This window comes from Cervus elaphus, chromosome 23 (genome assembly GCF_910594005.1).
Source record: "Cervus elaphus chromosome 23, mCerEla1.1, whole genome shotgun sequence".
Taxonomy (NCBI): Eukaryota; Metazoa; Chordata; class Mammalia; order Artiodactyla; family Cervidae; genus Cervus; species Cervus elaphus.
This window is the reverse complement of record NC_057837.1, coordinates 64,137,632-64,153,972: the sequence shown is the minus strand read 5'-3', so window position 1 is coordinate 64,153,972 and position 16,341 is coordinate 64,137,632. Positions and strand designations below refer to the sequence as shown.

General features: G+C 47.7%; 1 protein-coding gene across 1 annotated transcript in view; it reads left to right on the top strand.

The window, feature by feature from the left end:
- The window catches only part of LOC122681189 (ubiquinol-cytochrome-c reductase complex assembly factor 1), a 92,578-nt gene extending 76,739 nt beyond the window's left edge, over positions 1-15,839 (top strand). Inside the window, exons 8-10 of the mRNA XM_043882936.1 lie at positions 7,790-7,867; positions 11,091-11,204; positions 14,350-15,839. Coding sequence (XP_043738871.1) covers positions 7,790-7,867; positions 11,091-11,204; positions 14,350-14,484 — 327 coding nt within the window. The 3' untranslated portion in view covers positions 14,485-15,839. The remainder of the gene's footprint in view (positions 1-7,789; positions 7,868-11,090; positions 11,205-14,349) is intronic.
- Positions 15,840-16,341: the final 502 nt, after the last annotated feature.

Here is a 16,341-nt window from a genome sequence, read left to right as displayed (position 1 = left end):
CTGTCCTGCCTTGTGACCAAGCCCAGTGTGATCATTCCTATCTGACATTCTTCATTGAAATTTATCTGGTTTCCTCATGTTTATTCTTAAGTACTGTAGCTAAAACAAAAGATAATAGAGGAAGGAAAACTTGCAGAGCTTTGTAGACTGCATTTCTTTTCTTCTATCACACTTCTTAGCTCATGATCAGGAATTTGCTCTGGGTCTTAATTATGACTCCATAGTCAGACCCTCCTTCATCCTGTTATTTTGTTCTAGATGTGCTACTGTGCATTTGACCTTGTTGAGTCTCGTCTTGTTTCTAAGATGATTTTTCAACACTACAGAGTCATTTCCATTTTACTTTTGTTTTCCAAAGTACTGAAATTAGCAATTGGAGCTTTTTGCTTATGTGATTCTCCATTTCCGATATGACTCATCAGATGCAGAAAGGTGTGACAACTGGAGAGAAGATGCTAGATTTAGGTACCAGCTGTCTGAGATAAAAGTTCCAGCCCTGACTGCTAACACACGAGCAGGGTGTGACTTTGGGGCGAGTTACTTAACATCTTTGAGCTTCTGTTTCCTTGTTTATAGACTCAGGACAACAATCAGGCTATGAGATCTTGGAGGGCAAGATTATTATGGTTGTAAGGCGCAAATAAGTTCATACACATGAAAACATTGTCAAATCAAATGTGATGTATGTTCATCCACTATCATAATTATGGGCAGTACAGAGAGGACCGCCCCCCCCCAGCCGAATCGTTTCCTTTAGGATGTCATGCTATCAGTGCTGTTGTTAAAAGAGCCAGTCTTTGAAGCCAGTGTTGATACCTCTATCAGTATGCATGAGATGTGTTCAGAAACTTCAGAAATTAGAGATTATGGCTATTTCACTCTTACCTTGTATGTCTTGACGTGGAAGAAAATGAACTTGTCGTGATAGTTTGATCTTCCCAGGACCTTACTGTACCTCATCAGCTTCTTTTCAGGGTGATTACCGGCTTGTGGATGTGTTGGAATGCCTTGTCAAGAGAGTAAATGACCGTAACTTCCACAGACTGTAACTTCCACAGACAGCCATCTCTTGCTTTGCTGTTTTCCAAGCCTGAGGGAAAGGTTACTTTGTAACCATTCAGAATTTAATATTGAGAAATTCACAGCTTTTTTAGAACATTATCAAGCTATACAGATCTTGAATGTTCAGATCCCAAGCAGTATAACTGGGACTTTCAAAACATACAAATAAATAATAAGGACAAATATTTTTAAAGGCATTTCAATGTAGCAAGCTTCTCTTGTGCATTCAACGTTTCAAATTATTTATTAAGATGAGATGTAAGGATTATCTCATGCCATGTTTAGGTTGGTTTTTCATCACAACTGGCACATGCTATACTCAAATGTTCACATTTTCTTTAAAAAAAAGGAAAAGAAATTGTCCATCTTTTATTATTTTTCCTTTTCTTCTTAGTATTAATACAGTTTTCCCTGGACCTACCGAATGCACACACAACACACAGAGTTTTATTTGTCGGGTTTTGTGATCATTGCTAAAATATCTTCAGTAGATCTTTCATTCATAATGCAAGTGAGTTACATGCACACGTGTATTTGATCTCTCCATGTGCCCTTCTGTTTTCACTGTTTCTGTGTATTTCACATAATATTGCACAGTGAACTCATTTCTAACATCAGATAGACTAGTTGATGTTCAATGCACATTAGCCTATTGCCACACAATGACTATAGCCTGTGGTGTTGACTTTGCAAAGTGTTGCTGTTGTCATTACTAATCCCTAGAAAGACAACTGAAACCTGACTTGCCATCTTTTGTGTTGCATTATAGCCTTACATTGAATTTGATATATTATTTATGCTTCAGTCAGCAATTCTAGTCAGCCTTTATCATTCTTTCATTCTTATAAATTCTTATTAGCCTGCTACAGTTAGCAGCTTTGCCTCAGTAGCCTTAACATTTATTATTACCTTCATGCTCATCACTTCTTGTGTTGCCCTTGCTAATTTTCTTTCATTCTCTTCTCCTGCACCTTAACTATACCTTTCCCCCCAGTTTACCCAGGAATGGGGCTTAGCTTTTATTGGAGATGTCTGGTGTATTAATATTAGTAATTTCCACTGATCACCCATCTGGTAGCTACCTGGGTAGCTAGCTACCCACCCCTAGCTACCTTTGTAATTGGGAATATATGAGTTGTTTTCACCCACAACCACAGTGGCACTAGTGGTAAAGAACTTGCTTGCCAGTGCAGGAGACACGAGAGACATGGGATTTATCTCTGGGGCAAGAAGATCCTCTGGAAGAGGATTTAAAATGGCAAACCTGCTCCATTATTCTTGCTTGAAAAATTCAGTGGACAGGAGGAGCCCGGCAGGCTACACTCCATGGGATTGCAAAGAGTCGGACACAGCTAAGTGACTGAGCACATACACAACATGCACACATAGTAGCTTTTAGCCCTGCCTCTACTGATAACCTGAGTTTTAGGGCACCTGGAAGGGCAGCCACATTATTTATGGTGTTTGTTCCAATATAGGTAAGCATTGAAGTCGAACTGCCCTGTATTCTAATCCTGACCCACTATTTCCTAGCTGTATAACCTTCACCTTCCCAGATAACAGTTTCCTCTTCTCTAAAGTGGGAATAGTTAATAGCACCTGTCTCAGTCACTGGGAAAGATTTAGTGAGCTTATGTGTATGAAGCTCTTATCGTGGTTCTTGGCACATGGTAAACAGTGAATTATGGGGACTGTTTCTGAGACACTTTTGTAGCACCTGTAGATTGGGTAGAGAGGAGGCTTTTTAGAAGACATTATTTGTAAGCTAAGTCTTAGAGGATGAGAAGGAGTTAGCATCCCTGTGGATAAAGAAAGGAGGGTTCCTGGCAACAGTATGCTTGAGACCCAGGAGAGAACATGACACGTTTGTGGAAATTGCACATCGTTTACTCTGACGGAGGGTGAGATAGAAGTAGAGAGATGGGAGGAGGTGAGGCAGGAAAGACCACCAAGAACAGATCACTAGGAACCTTACAGAGCTCACGGAGGAGTTTCAGCTTGATCTTCCATCAGTCCCTCCATCATCAGTTCCTCCGTTAAGCAGCCACATAAATGTCTTTAAGAGCAGCAACAGAGAAAAGGGGAAAGAGGGCAGCGAACTGGCCTCAGACGAACTGGCATCTCTTTAAAGCAAATATTCCTCCCTGAGAATACTACATTAATTAAGCATGTGCCTTGCAGGATTCATTATTGCTTTACTTGTGTTCCCTGTTGGTTGTCTCATTCATTAATCTGCTGATTAGTAACCCTGAACTCTTGTCCCCCACCCCCCATCACCATTTTTGCATCGCCTTTTTAATATACTGTGCTATTCCCCCGGGATGTAAACTCCAGGACCCGTCCCTGGCCTGCTCGTGTTTGTTTTCTTTGCCCCTTGTGCCTGCCTCTGCTGTAACATTTGTAGTATGTGTTAAGTAATCCTTAAGGTAACATTTTTATTATGTCATAAAAAGTGCATGGCAAATATATTATAACTCATGGACTTTGTTTAAAAATGAACGGATAATTTATTGAGTGTGTTACATGAGCCTTGCTCCCCTCCCCATTTCAGCTGAGACTTGCTGCTCATTTAGCCTAGCCTCCTATCGAGTGCTCCCACCCTGTGACATGCTAGGAAAGCAGACCCATGGTTGGCTAGAAGTGACATCATAGTTTATGTACTCAATAAAAATTTAATTAAGTCATTACAGGAATTGCAGTCATCATTTAACCCTCTGATTTCTTCTGTTTCGTTTATTATTAAACATTCAGTAATAGCAGTCACCAAATCCTGATGGCTTATAAAATATCTGCATGAATTTTAATAGCTTAAATAAATGGGAAAATATGAGTAACTGATATAAAAGGAACCTTTTCCTTGTGGTGGTGCTATACGTATGGGTTTTTATAAAAAAGCAAAGCATTATGGAAAGGAGAAGAGTTTAATAAGAGAACAACCCAGCATTAGCTGGGGAGAGTCTCTCATCTGATTTGTCTATCTGTGCGTTCATGGGCAGGGTGCTCCATATGGAATTAGCTGGCAGTGAGGACCTGCACGCCAGCAGACAAAAGCCTAAGTGAGGAGATAAGATCCCAGCAGAGCTTCTGTGTGTTGTCTGCGCTCAGTCTCTCAGTCACGTCTGACTCTCTGTGACCCCATGACCTGAAGCCCGCCAGGCTCCTCTCTCCATGGAATTCTCCAGGCAAGAATACTGGAGTGGGTTGCTATTTCCTTCTGCAGGGAATCTTCCCGACCCAGGGATTGAACCCACATCTCCTGCCTCGGCAGGTGGATTCTTCACTGCTGAGCCACCTGGGAAGCCTCAACAGAGGTTCACCAGAGGGAATATCCAGCCCCCTTGGGCTGCTGGGCTGGTTAGAAGGGCCCTGCAGGACGAATCCAGTAGTTCAGGAAGCTGCTGTCACTTACCCTCACCTGTTGCCTGCAGATCATGTGTCTGCATTGATGGAGCTTCCACCCTCTTCCAGGAAGGGCCCTTTTCATGATCTAATCCTGCTTCAGTGATGATATCTAAAAACCATTCCTAGCTGTGGCAGCTTGCCACCTCTCAGCTGGAGGTGAGGGGAGAGGCAGCTTATAGGTCACCAGAGTTATAATAGAGAACCAGGAGGTAGAGGATCCTTGCTCATAAGGAATTGGACTCCTCCTCTCCATTCCTTCTGGGCAATAGTGGGCCAGAACTCAGGTGCATCCCAAGAGGAGAAAAGATGTCTGTATGTAAATGAGCCTTATTGGAAAGGAGGAATTGAAATTTGCAGGTTAATGTGTTGGTGATCTCTGGAAATGCCCTGCACATGGTGAAATAGGGAAAGTATCCATCCAGAAATCAGTTCTAATCTTGGCTCTGAGACTAAGTTGATGTGGGACTTGTGGGGCAAAGTCCCTTTCCCTTTGGGGGTCTCAGTTCACCATTTCCTCAAAGGGATGAGCAAGGTGACATCTGAGGGCCCTTCCAGCTCTAAAGCTGACTGGTTTGACGTAGCACACAAGCCAGCTCTGCTGAGCCGGTTCAGTGAATATTTACCTTGGACAGTTGCTGTGTTTGTGCGTGACATCTCTGACATCATCCCTTTGTGGCCCTGATTTTTTTTTTTAAAGATTTTTTTTGATATGGACCGTTTTTAAAGTCTTAATTGACTTTGTTACAACATTGGCTTCTGTTTTATATTTTGGTTTCTGGCTGCGAAGCTTGTGGGATCTTAGCTCCCCAATCAGGGATCAAACCCGCACCCCCTGCATTGGAAGGTGAAGTATTAACCACTGGACCTTCAGGGATGTCCCACTCCGGTTCTTCTTGTACAGTTAGGAGAACGACTCATACTGGAAGAGGGAGAGGAGCCCCTCAGCAGGAGGATGGGTGGTAGTCCCACCGTCTCCTTGCAAAAGGAAGTAACTCAAACTCTGGCCTGTTTCTTGACTCTACCTTAGCCCATACTGGAAGATGGCACAGTAAGAAGTCTGGCAGTTCTGAAATTTCTGAAACACAGAAGGTACTCAGGAGCAGTAAACGGAAGTAGACAGAAGGATGTGACTGGATAGAACACACTCTGTGTGGCACTCAGGCCTTGTGAGGATTCAGTCCTCAGCATGCCAGCCCTGAACCCTGCTCTGGTCAGGCACTAGCCTAGGTGTCAGGGGTGCTGAGATTCATCAGATGGAGTTCCTCATGGCCTTCGAGCTGCTTGCAAACCAGTGGGATAGGTTCATGCCTTAGGGGACAGGTGTCGTGTCCCCAGGAGAAGTGTGGACAGAGAGCTCTGGGAACACAAAGGACGGATGGCTGTTTTGACCTGGGGTGAAAGTGGGGTGGGAAAGGTCATGGATTGCACCACTGGCTGCATCCAGTCTCACATTTTCCAGTCTTGAGTCTCACAATTCTCTCTCTCTCTTTTTGAAAATTGTCCATGACTATAAAGTATTGGAGCTGGTTTTAGTTTCATATAAACAAACCAGAAGGTATTACTCATAATTCCTTGCATTTGCAGAGCACTTTGCAGCTTACCAAGGCTTTCAGCATACGTTGTGGCATAAATGAATGAGTGAATAGATGAATGAAGTACATGCTAATTCATTTGCTCTACAAACCAGTCCTCTGTGTAGGGCATTTCAAAGACAAGGACATAGACTTAGATAGGTTACTTGACTTGCCCAAGATCGCATCCTAGGTATACAGCAGAATTATGACTTGAACCCAGGTTTTCTGACTAAATCCAGATCCTTTCAGTACTCCTTTCTGCCCTTCTTCAGAGACCAGTGATGAACCACAGGATGAAATCATCCAGTATTTGATTTATGACCCAAAGTAAAATCATCTTCCCAGAGGCAGGAACCTGATGGAATGTCAGGCACATGGACTTGGGATCCAGACTGACCTGGATACTTCATCACTCCTTCGCTGTGGGACGTAGAGCACGTCACGTCACGTCACGTCACCTCACCTCACCTCACCTCACCTCACCTACCTGAGTCTCAGTTTTCTGTGTCTGTAAACGCATGATTATAGCGTATCTACCTCTCTGAGCTCCAGTGACTGAAGAGATGATGTCCATAAAGCACATGGCCCATAACAGGTGCTCAGTAAATGGAGATGATGATGGTGGGCAACGGTCATGGTTGTTAAGCACAAACTTTATTCTCCATATAAAGTTCCAAATGACTCTGGGTTGTTTCTGAAACTTGTCAGTTTAAATAGTCAACGAGTCCTTTCTGTGTATTACGGTTGACACCAGGTTGTCTGCTGGGATGCCAGAGAGGAATGAAACATGGACCCCTTTCCTTAAGCATATTCCTGGAGGTCAGATTCCCTGAGTCAGAGTTTCACCCTGTTGAAGAGGTTTCGTGAACTGCATTCTAGGTTCCTCAGGCTCACCTGGCTGTTCTCTGAGAGGAGTTCTACCTGAGGCTCCACAGTCTCACTGACATTGCGTTTCTGGAACAGTCCATTCACATTAGCAATCTCACTAGTTCAGCGCATCCTGTTCTCCCCTCCTCTTCACAGCCTCAGGGGCTCACCTTTCTCTCAGCATCTCACTCACAGCCCGGCCTCTCTTCCTCCTCTTCCCACCTCTGACCACTTGGTTTGTGCTGTCACTGCAGCAGACTCTTTTCTGTTTCTGCCCATTCACCCTCCCTCATTTTCTTTGCTGCCCCTGCACCTTGTACAGCTTATTCCCTGTGTCTAGAATGTCCTCTTTCCTACCCCCCAGCTCTCTCTTGTCAGACTCCTCTTCCTCTGAGGTCCAGTTAAACATTGCCTCCTTAGAGAACTTCCCAGCAGCACCACCCCCCCGCCTCAAGCAGAGACCATTTATACTAAAATTTACTTATCACTCTCCACTTTGGGGATAGAATTTGAGGTAACATGTTGCAGTGTGATTATTTTTTTTATTAATACAGATCTGTTTTTACTAGACAATGTGCTTCTCCAGTCAGGAAGCCGTTTCTTTTTCTTTGTGTTCATAGGATCCAGCACAGAGCCTGCACGTAGTTGGGGCTTAGTTCATAAAACTGAGTACTGCTTTGTATAAGTCGGGACTAAAGTCTAAAAGAAGTTGTCAAATTGGGGAGAATCCGGACAGACCAGGAAAATAGGAGGATGGGGCGGGAGTTTGACCTGTTAGGGGCCCTCTTTCTCTGTTCTGCTGTCCGTGTCAGGAGTCAAAAATCATACTTTATGGTTTTTTTCCTTTCTTTTATACTTTTGTTTTTGCCATTTTGTTTCTGTAGGTTAATTCCTATATCCTGAAGAAGAACATGATGCTTATGACAAATAATTTCTATGCCGCAATCTTAGGATATGATGAGGTAAGATGGTTTACCAAGCCTTAGACAGAACAGTGACCTCCCCCACAAAGGCTGTTGATGAGAGCTTCTGAAAGAAGCTTCAGGGGCCGTCGTCACTGCCTGCCATTATTTTACTATTTTACTTAGTATTTTACTATTTCCTCACCTTCATTGACTCAGCAACCAGAATGAGAGTGCCCAGCAGTTTGCCTAGTACTTGAGAAAGAAAGCACTACATAGTATGGTCAGATCATTCAACTAGCCGGCATCTCTTGAGTGCCTGTGGGGTGCTGGATGGAGGGACACAGGCAGATTGGTCAGTATCTCAGCCCCAGATGCTCCAGAGAGAGAAAGGCACGCCCACATCAGCAGCACGGTCTGCCAGACAAGGCACACACTTTTGGGGGCTTTGATTATAAAAGCAATACACACTCATTTAAAAATTCATGAAACTCTACCTAAGTGGTTGAAATAGAAAATAGAAGGCCCCTTTTCTTGCCTGCCCCAGAGGAAAACCTTGTTAATAGTTTATTGGGTGTCCTTACAGATGTTACCTGTGCATACACAAGCACCTATGGATTTGTTTTCTTTATGCAAATGAAAGTTATACTATGCTCACCATTCTGCAACTTGCTTTTTTTAACTGAGCAATATACCTTGGATGTCCTACCTAACGACATTTAGCTCTGTCTCATTTTTTATTGCAAAATTTACATAACATAAAGTTTACCATTTTAAAGTGTACATTTGAGTGGCATTGAGTACATTCACGTTGTTGAGCAGCCATGACCACCAGCCATCTCCAGGACTTTCTCTGATCTTCCCAAATTGAAAGGCTGTGCCTAGTAAATAGTAAATACTATTCTCCTATTCTCTGCTCCTCCCAGCCCCGGGCCACTAGTCTACTTCCAGGGTCCTCCAGGGCCAGAGTTCATTGGCTTCCTCTCAGTTCCTCTAGACCCAGGCATCTCAATTTCTGGAAGGATGCTTTTTTTGTGTTGTGAGGAAAAACAAGTCGATATCCCAGTAGACTGTGGGAAAATTGTTATGCAAACTAATTTTTGCCTTCTAGGCACCCATTTTTTTTTCCTGCTTCCTCCCTCAGACCAGTCTCCCATTTGTCTTCAACTTGTCAGCACTGTGGTGGGAAGAGGGCTGAAGTGGGGATCACTGATTTATTCAGCCATTTGTATCGTGCTCCTGCTCTGTACCAGCTCCCACGTCCTGACTCGAGCTGGTCAACGCCATCCCGTGACCTCACATCAACCACCAGTTCACTCAAGAACCTCTGAGCATACTTATCTTCCCAGCCAGGGTAACAGTTTCTTCCTGGCATACAGTTTCCACCTGGTCATCAGAGGCAGGTGTGGGAAGAAACTCTGACAGTCTGGAACAGTCACGTTGCTATCATTGTTAATCTGAGTTCTGAGTCATCCTTTTCCTCCTAGTTGATTATAGACTTGCCCCTTCCCAGCCATCTCACCCATCGCCGAGGCTGCCTGTCTGTGGCAGGCCCTGGTTCCCGGGGCTTTTGCTGTCCTGTGCTCTGGGCTCATTTTCTAAGTCCTCATAATACTCACTCCCACTCCTGTTCCCTCTCATGTAGCACATATGAGTTGCTGCCAGCAGCACTCCGGCATGTGCCCAGGGCGCTTCAGACACAGGCAGGCTGTTGTGTTAGCAAATAGCTTGGAGAACGGTGATGTGCCCGAGCTTGTTCTTGGCTCCTGTCCCCATCTGCCGAAGAAGTTGGTTTTCCCGACTCAGCCATTGTGCCAGGACAGTCTCTTAAGCTGTGGAATTGTTGGGGGTTTAGTAGGGGGCATTTGAGACAGGTGAACAGTTTTTCCTTCAAACTGTCTGTACCCCCTACTGGACATGGCCCTTCCTGGCAGCAGACCTCAGGTACCAAACCTCAGGTACCACAGTGCCCCAGGGGCCTGACCACAGCAGGACATCGAATAAGTGATCCTGGCTCTTTGTGTAATGTCCTTACCACTTACAGAGACTTTCATGACCATTATCTCTTAATTCTCACAACTCTGGCACAGGTGTTATTTTGCTCATTCAGGTTATGAGAAACCAGGGCTCAGGAAGGGCTAGTGGCTTTCCAAAGGGCACACAGCTGCCAAGTGACGGAGCTGCCGTTTGAATTCAGGCTGTCTGATCCCCAGATCCCACTGTTGTTTCAGTTCTATTCACAGCTGCATGCCAAAGCCTAATCTTCGCATCACACTTCACAAAACACCTTTATGTTCTCTCTTATAATTCAAAGATGCTATAAGTAGGGCAGGGATTTTAGTCTCTGTTTAACAGATGGGAAGGTTGAGACTTGGGTTTAGTAAATTGCCCACCATCTCTGAGCTGGGGACTGACAGGGCCAGGACATGATCTGGCCTTCTAACTGACTTCCAAGGCCCAGTCAGCATTTCCTCTGGTTCCACATGCTGCCTTGGCACCTGGACAGAGCAACTTCTCAGGGCCTATCCCTCAGTCACCCTTGCCCAGGAAGCAGGACCCTCCCCTCTCCTTCCTCAGAGCTCCAAGCTAGAACATGGCCCTAGTCCATGATGCAGGCCTCTGATATTTGGGCTTCCCAACAGCACGCTCTCTGCTGTGCCAGGACAGCTGATGGTAGGCACACACAGGTTCTGGGCACTCCCCTGTGGCCCGTGGCAGTCCTGCCGGACAGCCTGTTCCTCTGCTTTGGAGGAGGCCGGGCCAACCCAGAGCTGGGTGACAGTGAGGCCAAGGTGCCGGACTCCCATCCCCAAAGACCTAGTTGCTGTGCAGATGTGTGTCGTTGGACCAGGAGAGGAGAACACTTAACACTCTGTTCTTAGGAGGAAGTATACACTCACAATACACTGAGCCCATTCCTTGTGGATGGCACTAGAACTACTGCTGCTCCCATCTCTCCTCTCAGGTGTTGGCTGGGCCTGGGCAATTTTGTAGGCAGCTGTGGCCTAGGAGGGTCTATCAGACACGACCCCATCTCTGCTTCCACCTTTTTATCCAGTCACTTGGCCCCTCTGGGTCCCACATTCTTCCTCTGTATTAAATGAAGGGGTCAGACCACATGCTCTCTGAGACCCCTTCCAGCTCTGCCACGTAGTTTCCCTATTTCTGTGTCATGTCCTCTGAGCCGATCCTAGGGTTGCTCTCATGTTTGCGATATCCCCAGCTTTTATCTCCTGGCTCTCTGCTGTTTGCCCCAGAAGACTAGTTGTGCTATATGTTTCAGGGGATCCTTTCAGATGACCGTGGGCTGGCGGCCGCCCTCTGGAGAACCTTCTTCAACCAGAAATGCGAAGACCCTCGACAACTTGAATTGTTGGTAGAGTATGTGAGGAAACAGGTGAGCAGCCCCTCCACTCCCCTCCAGGGTCTCCCGGACAGCAGTTCCTTCTTGAGGTCTTGGGTGCTGGACTTCAGAGGGTCATGAGAGGTTGAGTTCCCACACTCCAGTCTGAGGGAATTCTGACCAAATCATGTCAGCAGCGGGCACAGACAAAGAGCACCTTCTGGGAGACACAGAGTTTTTCGAGGCAGAAGTCCGATGTGTCTCTCTTTGCCTGGCAAAGCAATAAAGCTCTCCTTTTCTACTTCACTGACCCCCTCCCCAGAAAAAAAAAGAGCCCCTTCTTTGGATCCAGTATGAGCTAGGTCAGGGGGCGGGGAGTAGGAACAGAAGAACAAGGGCAGAGTGGTCTGCTGCTTTCATAAACCTGCAGTCGTTCATTCCCTGCAGACCTCGCTGGCTGCCGTGTGCCCAGTGCTGTGCTGGACCCTGGGCGCACACAATCCGCGTGTAAGGTCACAGCACGGGGCACAGAGCAGCTCCCCTGTGTACCTACTTTGAATCCCTGGCTTCTAGCAGGATTGGGCTCCAGGCAGCATCCCATGATCCTCTCCCCACGGGGTGCTGCACCTGTCGTCAAGCAGGGTTCCCCCGCTTCATCCCTCACTGCTGTGGCTGCCCAGGGCTCCCAAAGCTTCTAAGAGAGAGCTGTCAAGTGAGGACTGCTTAACTACACACTTTTCCCTGATCCCAGGGAGAATTCACTCCTGTTCTTTCTGCCCTCTAACTCTGTATTGATGAGAAATCCATACGTTAGAGACAAGGGAGCTGGGTGGCAGGGAAGAGGCACATGCAGGCTTTTCCAGGGTTGCCCAGTGAGTCAGGCTGCAAGCTGGGTGATTCATGCAGCCACTAGAGGCTCAGCTGCTCCAGACAGCTCATCAGCTCAGCCTGTCCCATGAGTCACACCTTTGCTTTGTGGGCCTGGCCCCTGGACCTGAAGGGGCCTCACCTCACAGTCATTCCCTTATTCACCTGTGTCCACGGCCTTCAAGCCTCCAACAGCCAGGAAAGGGAAGGCCAGGCTCTGGCTCCGGGGAGAAGACAGGGCCAGCAGGCCCAGCTGGGTGATTACTGGAAAAACTACATACTAGGGCTCTTCAGACCCAGAGGGTAGAGAACCCCAGAAGCCAGGACTTCTGTTTGACCATTCTTCAAATCTGCCAGAACCGGGAAGAAGGCACTGTGGCCAGAGGACCCCACCCACAGAGAACTCTGAGGCTCACACTGTTGACTGGACCCGCCCTCAGACAGAAGCAGCAATTGGCAAAGCAAATGCTATGTTTTCTGAGAGACCAGCCCAACTTTTCCATTGGCTGCGGTGGACTTGTGCCAGGGGCCACAACAAGGGCACAGCTGGAACCTCTCTGAGGGCCCTGAAGGAGGGGACTGCCACACCAGCACCCCCGTGAGAAGTCTCCCAGTGCCCGGATGAGAGGCAGGCAATAGGAAAGCCGTGAGGGAGCTCTTAGGCAAGCAGTGAGCTTCGATGGGGACCCAGTTCTGTCAGCAAACCTTTTGAGCACCTATTGTGACAGCCACTCCGTTGAGAGAGCAGAAAATTAGTAAGACCCAGTCCTGCCCTCAAGGATCCAGCTCATGATTTGACAAGGAAGCCAGTCAGGCACAAGGCTCCCCTGGAATAAGTCAGTCCGTGATGTATGCAGGCAGGAAGAGAGTGCTGTGGAAGGCTGAAGAAAGGAAGGACTAAGTCTGAGTGAGTGCATCAGGGAAGACCAGGAGACTGGTCCTGGCCGTGATGCTGGTTGGTCTGGTAGATTGCCCGAGACCCAGTCAGAGATTAAATTGAGAGTTTCTACCCAGGAGGTGGGCACAGTGGTGGCATTAAGGACGGAATGGAGTAACTGAAAAGAAGAGTGGGTTTTAGGGACGAGAACAGTGTCAGTGATCTCTTGCCCTGGAAGACAGCAGAGCATAGCTGGAGATGTGGAGATCCAGGCCCGAGGTATATGTAAGAGACGGGGTGAGCACGAGGGTCCGAAAGCTAAAAACAGAGCAGTGAAAGTGAAGGGTTTCTGGGGGTAGGGAGTTGGATCTGAGGCCTAAGGTGAGGCCTCCTGACTCCTGCCACCTCTCCTTGCCCCCCAGTTGCCTTCTCACCCCCGCAGTGGAACCTCATCTTCTGAATCCAGTGCTGACTCCTGCCCTGATCCAGCTCTTGCCCTGGAGTTTGCCTTTCTCCTGTAAAGCATTTCTCCTCTCCTTACTAGCAGGAGCTTGGGAATCCTCCCAGAGGAGGCCTCTGTCGCCTAAGGCCTGGCCACTCATTAGAGCCCCTGCCTCTTGCCAACTGCCTGACCCCCCCCTCCCTGTAGCTGCACATGTTCTCTGTCCCAGTGTCCCATCTCCACATTGTTCAGGGGGATAACCCCCCTGAGCCATCCTAGAGGGGTGAAGCTGGGGACCACTAACCCTGGGGTCAGAGCCTACTAGAGGAGAGTAGAACATCCTTTTTTTTTTTAAGTTCCAGTAACTAACAGTTACTGACTTCCCTGGTGGCTCAGCAGTAAAGAATCTGCCTGCCAGTGCAGGAGATGTGGGTTCAATCCCTGGGTCAAGAAGGTCCTCTGGAGGAGGAAATGGCAACCCACTCTAGTATTCTTGCCTGGGAAATCCCGTGGACAGAGGAGCCTGGCGGGCTGCAGTCCATGGGGTCACGAAAGAGTAGGACACAACTTAGCAACTAAACAACAAACTGGCAGTGTGCTTATTAAGACCTGTGGGGTACAGTCACTATTTATGTGTCCCTTTCTCAGATAAGGGAACTTAAATTAATACAAACACACCAAGGACATGTCTGCCCCAGCACACACTCCATGGAAAGTTCCTGCAGTTCAGAAAGTCAGTGCTTGTGTGTCAGACATTTGTCCATTCAGAAGTGCAGCAGGGAATTCCCTAAGGCCTGAGAAAGTTTCCTTAATGACTTGTGTCTTCAAACCCCGTTAAATGAAATAATCTGGGAGATCAGAGACCTCCCCCCATCCCTGGCTTAGGAGCTGGGATAGCCAGAAGCCCCTTCTGTCCCCACCCTGTCCTCTTCTTTGAGAGGCTTGTTCCTTCCACCACCTCACGCGCCACCTCACGTCTGTCCTGCTCTTGTGACTTTCTCATCTGGTTGCAGATACAGTACCTGGACTCCATGAACGGTGAGGATCTGCTTCTGACAGGGGAGGTCAGCTGGCGCCCTCTAGTGGAGAAGAATCCTCAGAGCATCCTGAAGCCTCATTCCCCAACTTATAACGACGAGGGTCTTTGATGGTCTGGTCCCTCTGAACAGCTGGCCAGCTAGCTTTGAGGAACTGCCAGAAGAGAGGTGCCTGTTTGGCTCAGGATCCTGCAGGAAGTGGCCTGAACGGACCTTTGAACAGCATCTGTCAAATACCTGGCCCCATTTGTGTTGATTTTCCTCTTAGTACGCCCAGGAGTCTGATCGGGTGGGGTACAGTGCTGGGAGAACCCTTAGCCCTTCTAAGGTGTCCCCTCCCTCAAGAGAAGCCCTGAGCAGGAGCCCTGCACACGCTCCCCAAGTGCCCTCCAGAAACCTTGTGATTGACCACAGAAGGGAAAGGGGGTCGGTTCGATAGGGCACAGCTGCCTCCCCCCAAGGACCCACCGTGGCCTAGAAGCAGTGAGTAATGCCGCTGAATCAGGCTGGGTGACCACACGCTGTCCTCCAGCTCTGAGCCGTGAGCTTGAGTGGCCATTAAAAGACCCAGAGGCGTCTCTCTGCCATGGCTCTTCTTTATTCCCAGGTCTTTTTAGAAACACACCTGAGGTGGCTGAGGCCATGAGTTGAGAAGCACTGCCCAGCTCAGTTAGAGACAGGAGCAGGAGAGGTTCGGGTGGGGTCTCTGCTGCTGCTTCTGTCTCCAGTTCACAGAGATGTCACTGTTGTGGCCAAGGCATCTCCTGCCAACCCCGTCCTCGGGGACCCAGGAGGCCTGTCTGGCCAGGGGACTTGTCACATCCTGAGGCCTCAGGACAGTTGCCTTTGTCACACACGCCCCCATTGGACTGGGGTAGAGTCATGCCGTCTTTCCTGCCTTGGCTCCCCTTACACGAGTTACTGGGGGGAAGAGAACACTTCCTGGCTTCATTGCACCACCCCAGGACCCCGCTCCGTGCTCAGCCTTCCACCCGCTTCCTAGCTTCCGGAGCACGTGCTGCAGAGCCACCGCGGTCTGAGCCCCTGAGGACTCGTCTTCTCCCCCTGAGAGTGGGTCATCTTTGGGGGGATTTTCTTTAAATTGAAGAAGGGGGTGGAGAACCATATCGCCCCTCCCTTCCCCCCCTTCAAACTTCCTTCATTTAACTTGCTATAAAATGAGTCATATAAAGAAACTCTATATGGATGAGGTATATCCCACTTCTGTGAAAACATTACAAATCAAACGGCCTTCTCTGAGTTTATTTAAGATGCTTTTGTTGCACGCAGAGCTCCAGAGTGAAGCCTCCTCTGTGTGTGTGAGATAATAACACCTTGTAACTCATTACAGCTGGGCACTATTTACATAAACCAGAGCCGAGCCAGGCAGGAATTTGCTGATTAATTTATTTTTAATGGAGTGAAGTATACCATGCACCAAAATAAACTTTACTGTGTGTACCTAACTGCTCCTGGAATGGATGGAAAAATTAATGGAACAGATTTTGGCTCCCAACTCTACACATTAATTTATATATAAAAGTTATTTGAGCCTTAACCCATTTGCTGCCCAGGGCAGCTCCCTAACCACAGAGCCCAGCCCACAGCCCTGGTTCAGCTACCGGGCTTGCTTTAGAATCATGGAATCTCTGATTTGGAAGGAACATTAGTGGTCATCTAGTCCAGCCCTGGTCCACAACGGGACTCCCTTTCTCAACATCCCTGTTGGCCTGTGTCCATACGGGCCATCTATGAATATCTCCAGCAGCAGATGGTCTCCACCTGCAGGGCCAAGTCCTGTATCCACAAGATGAGTAATTAAACACTGCAACTTGTAATTCAGAGCCGTGTTGCAAAAAGTCAGGTTGATATGTCACGTCTGTGATGTTTCCAAAGCCCTCGCTTCCTGGCCATGGGTATCTTGGAGGCTGCCAGGCTCTTCTTATTTTTGTGAGTCTCTAGCCTATT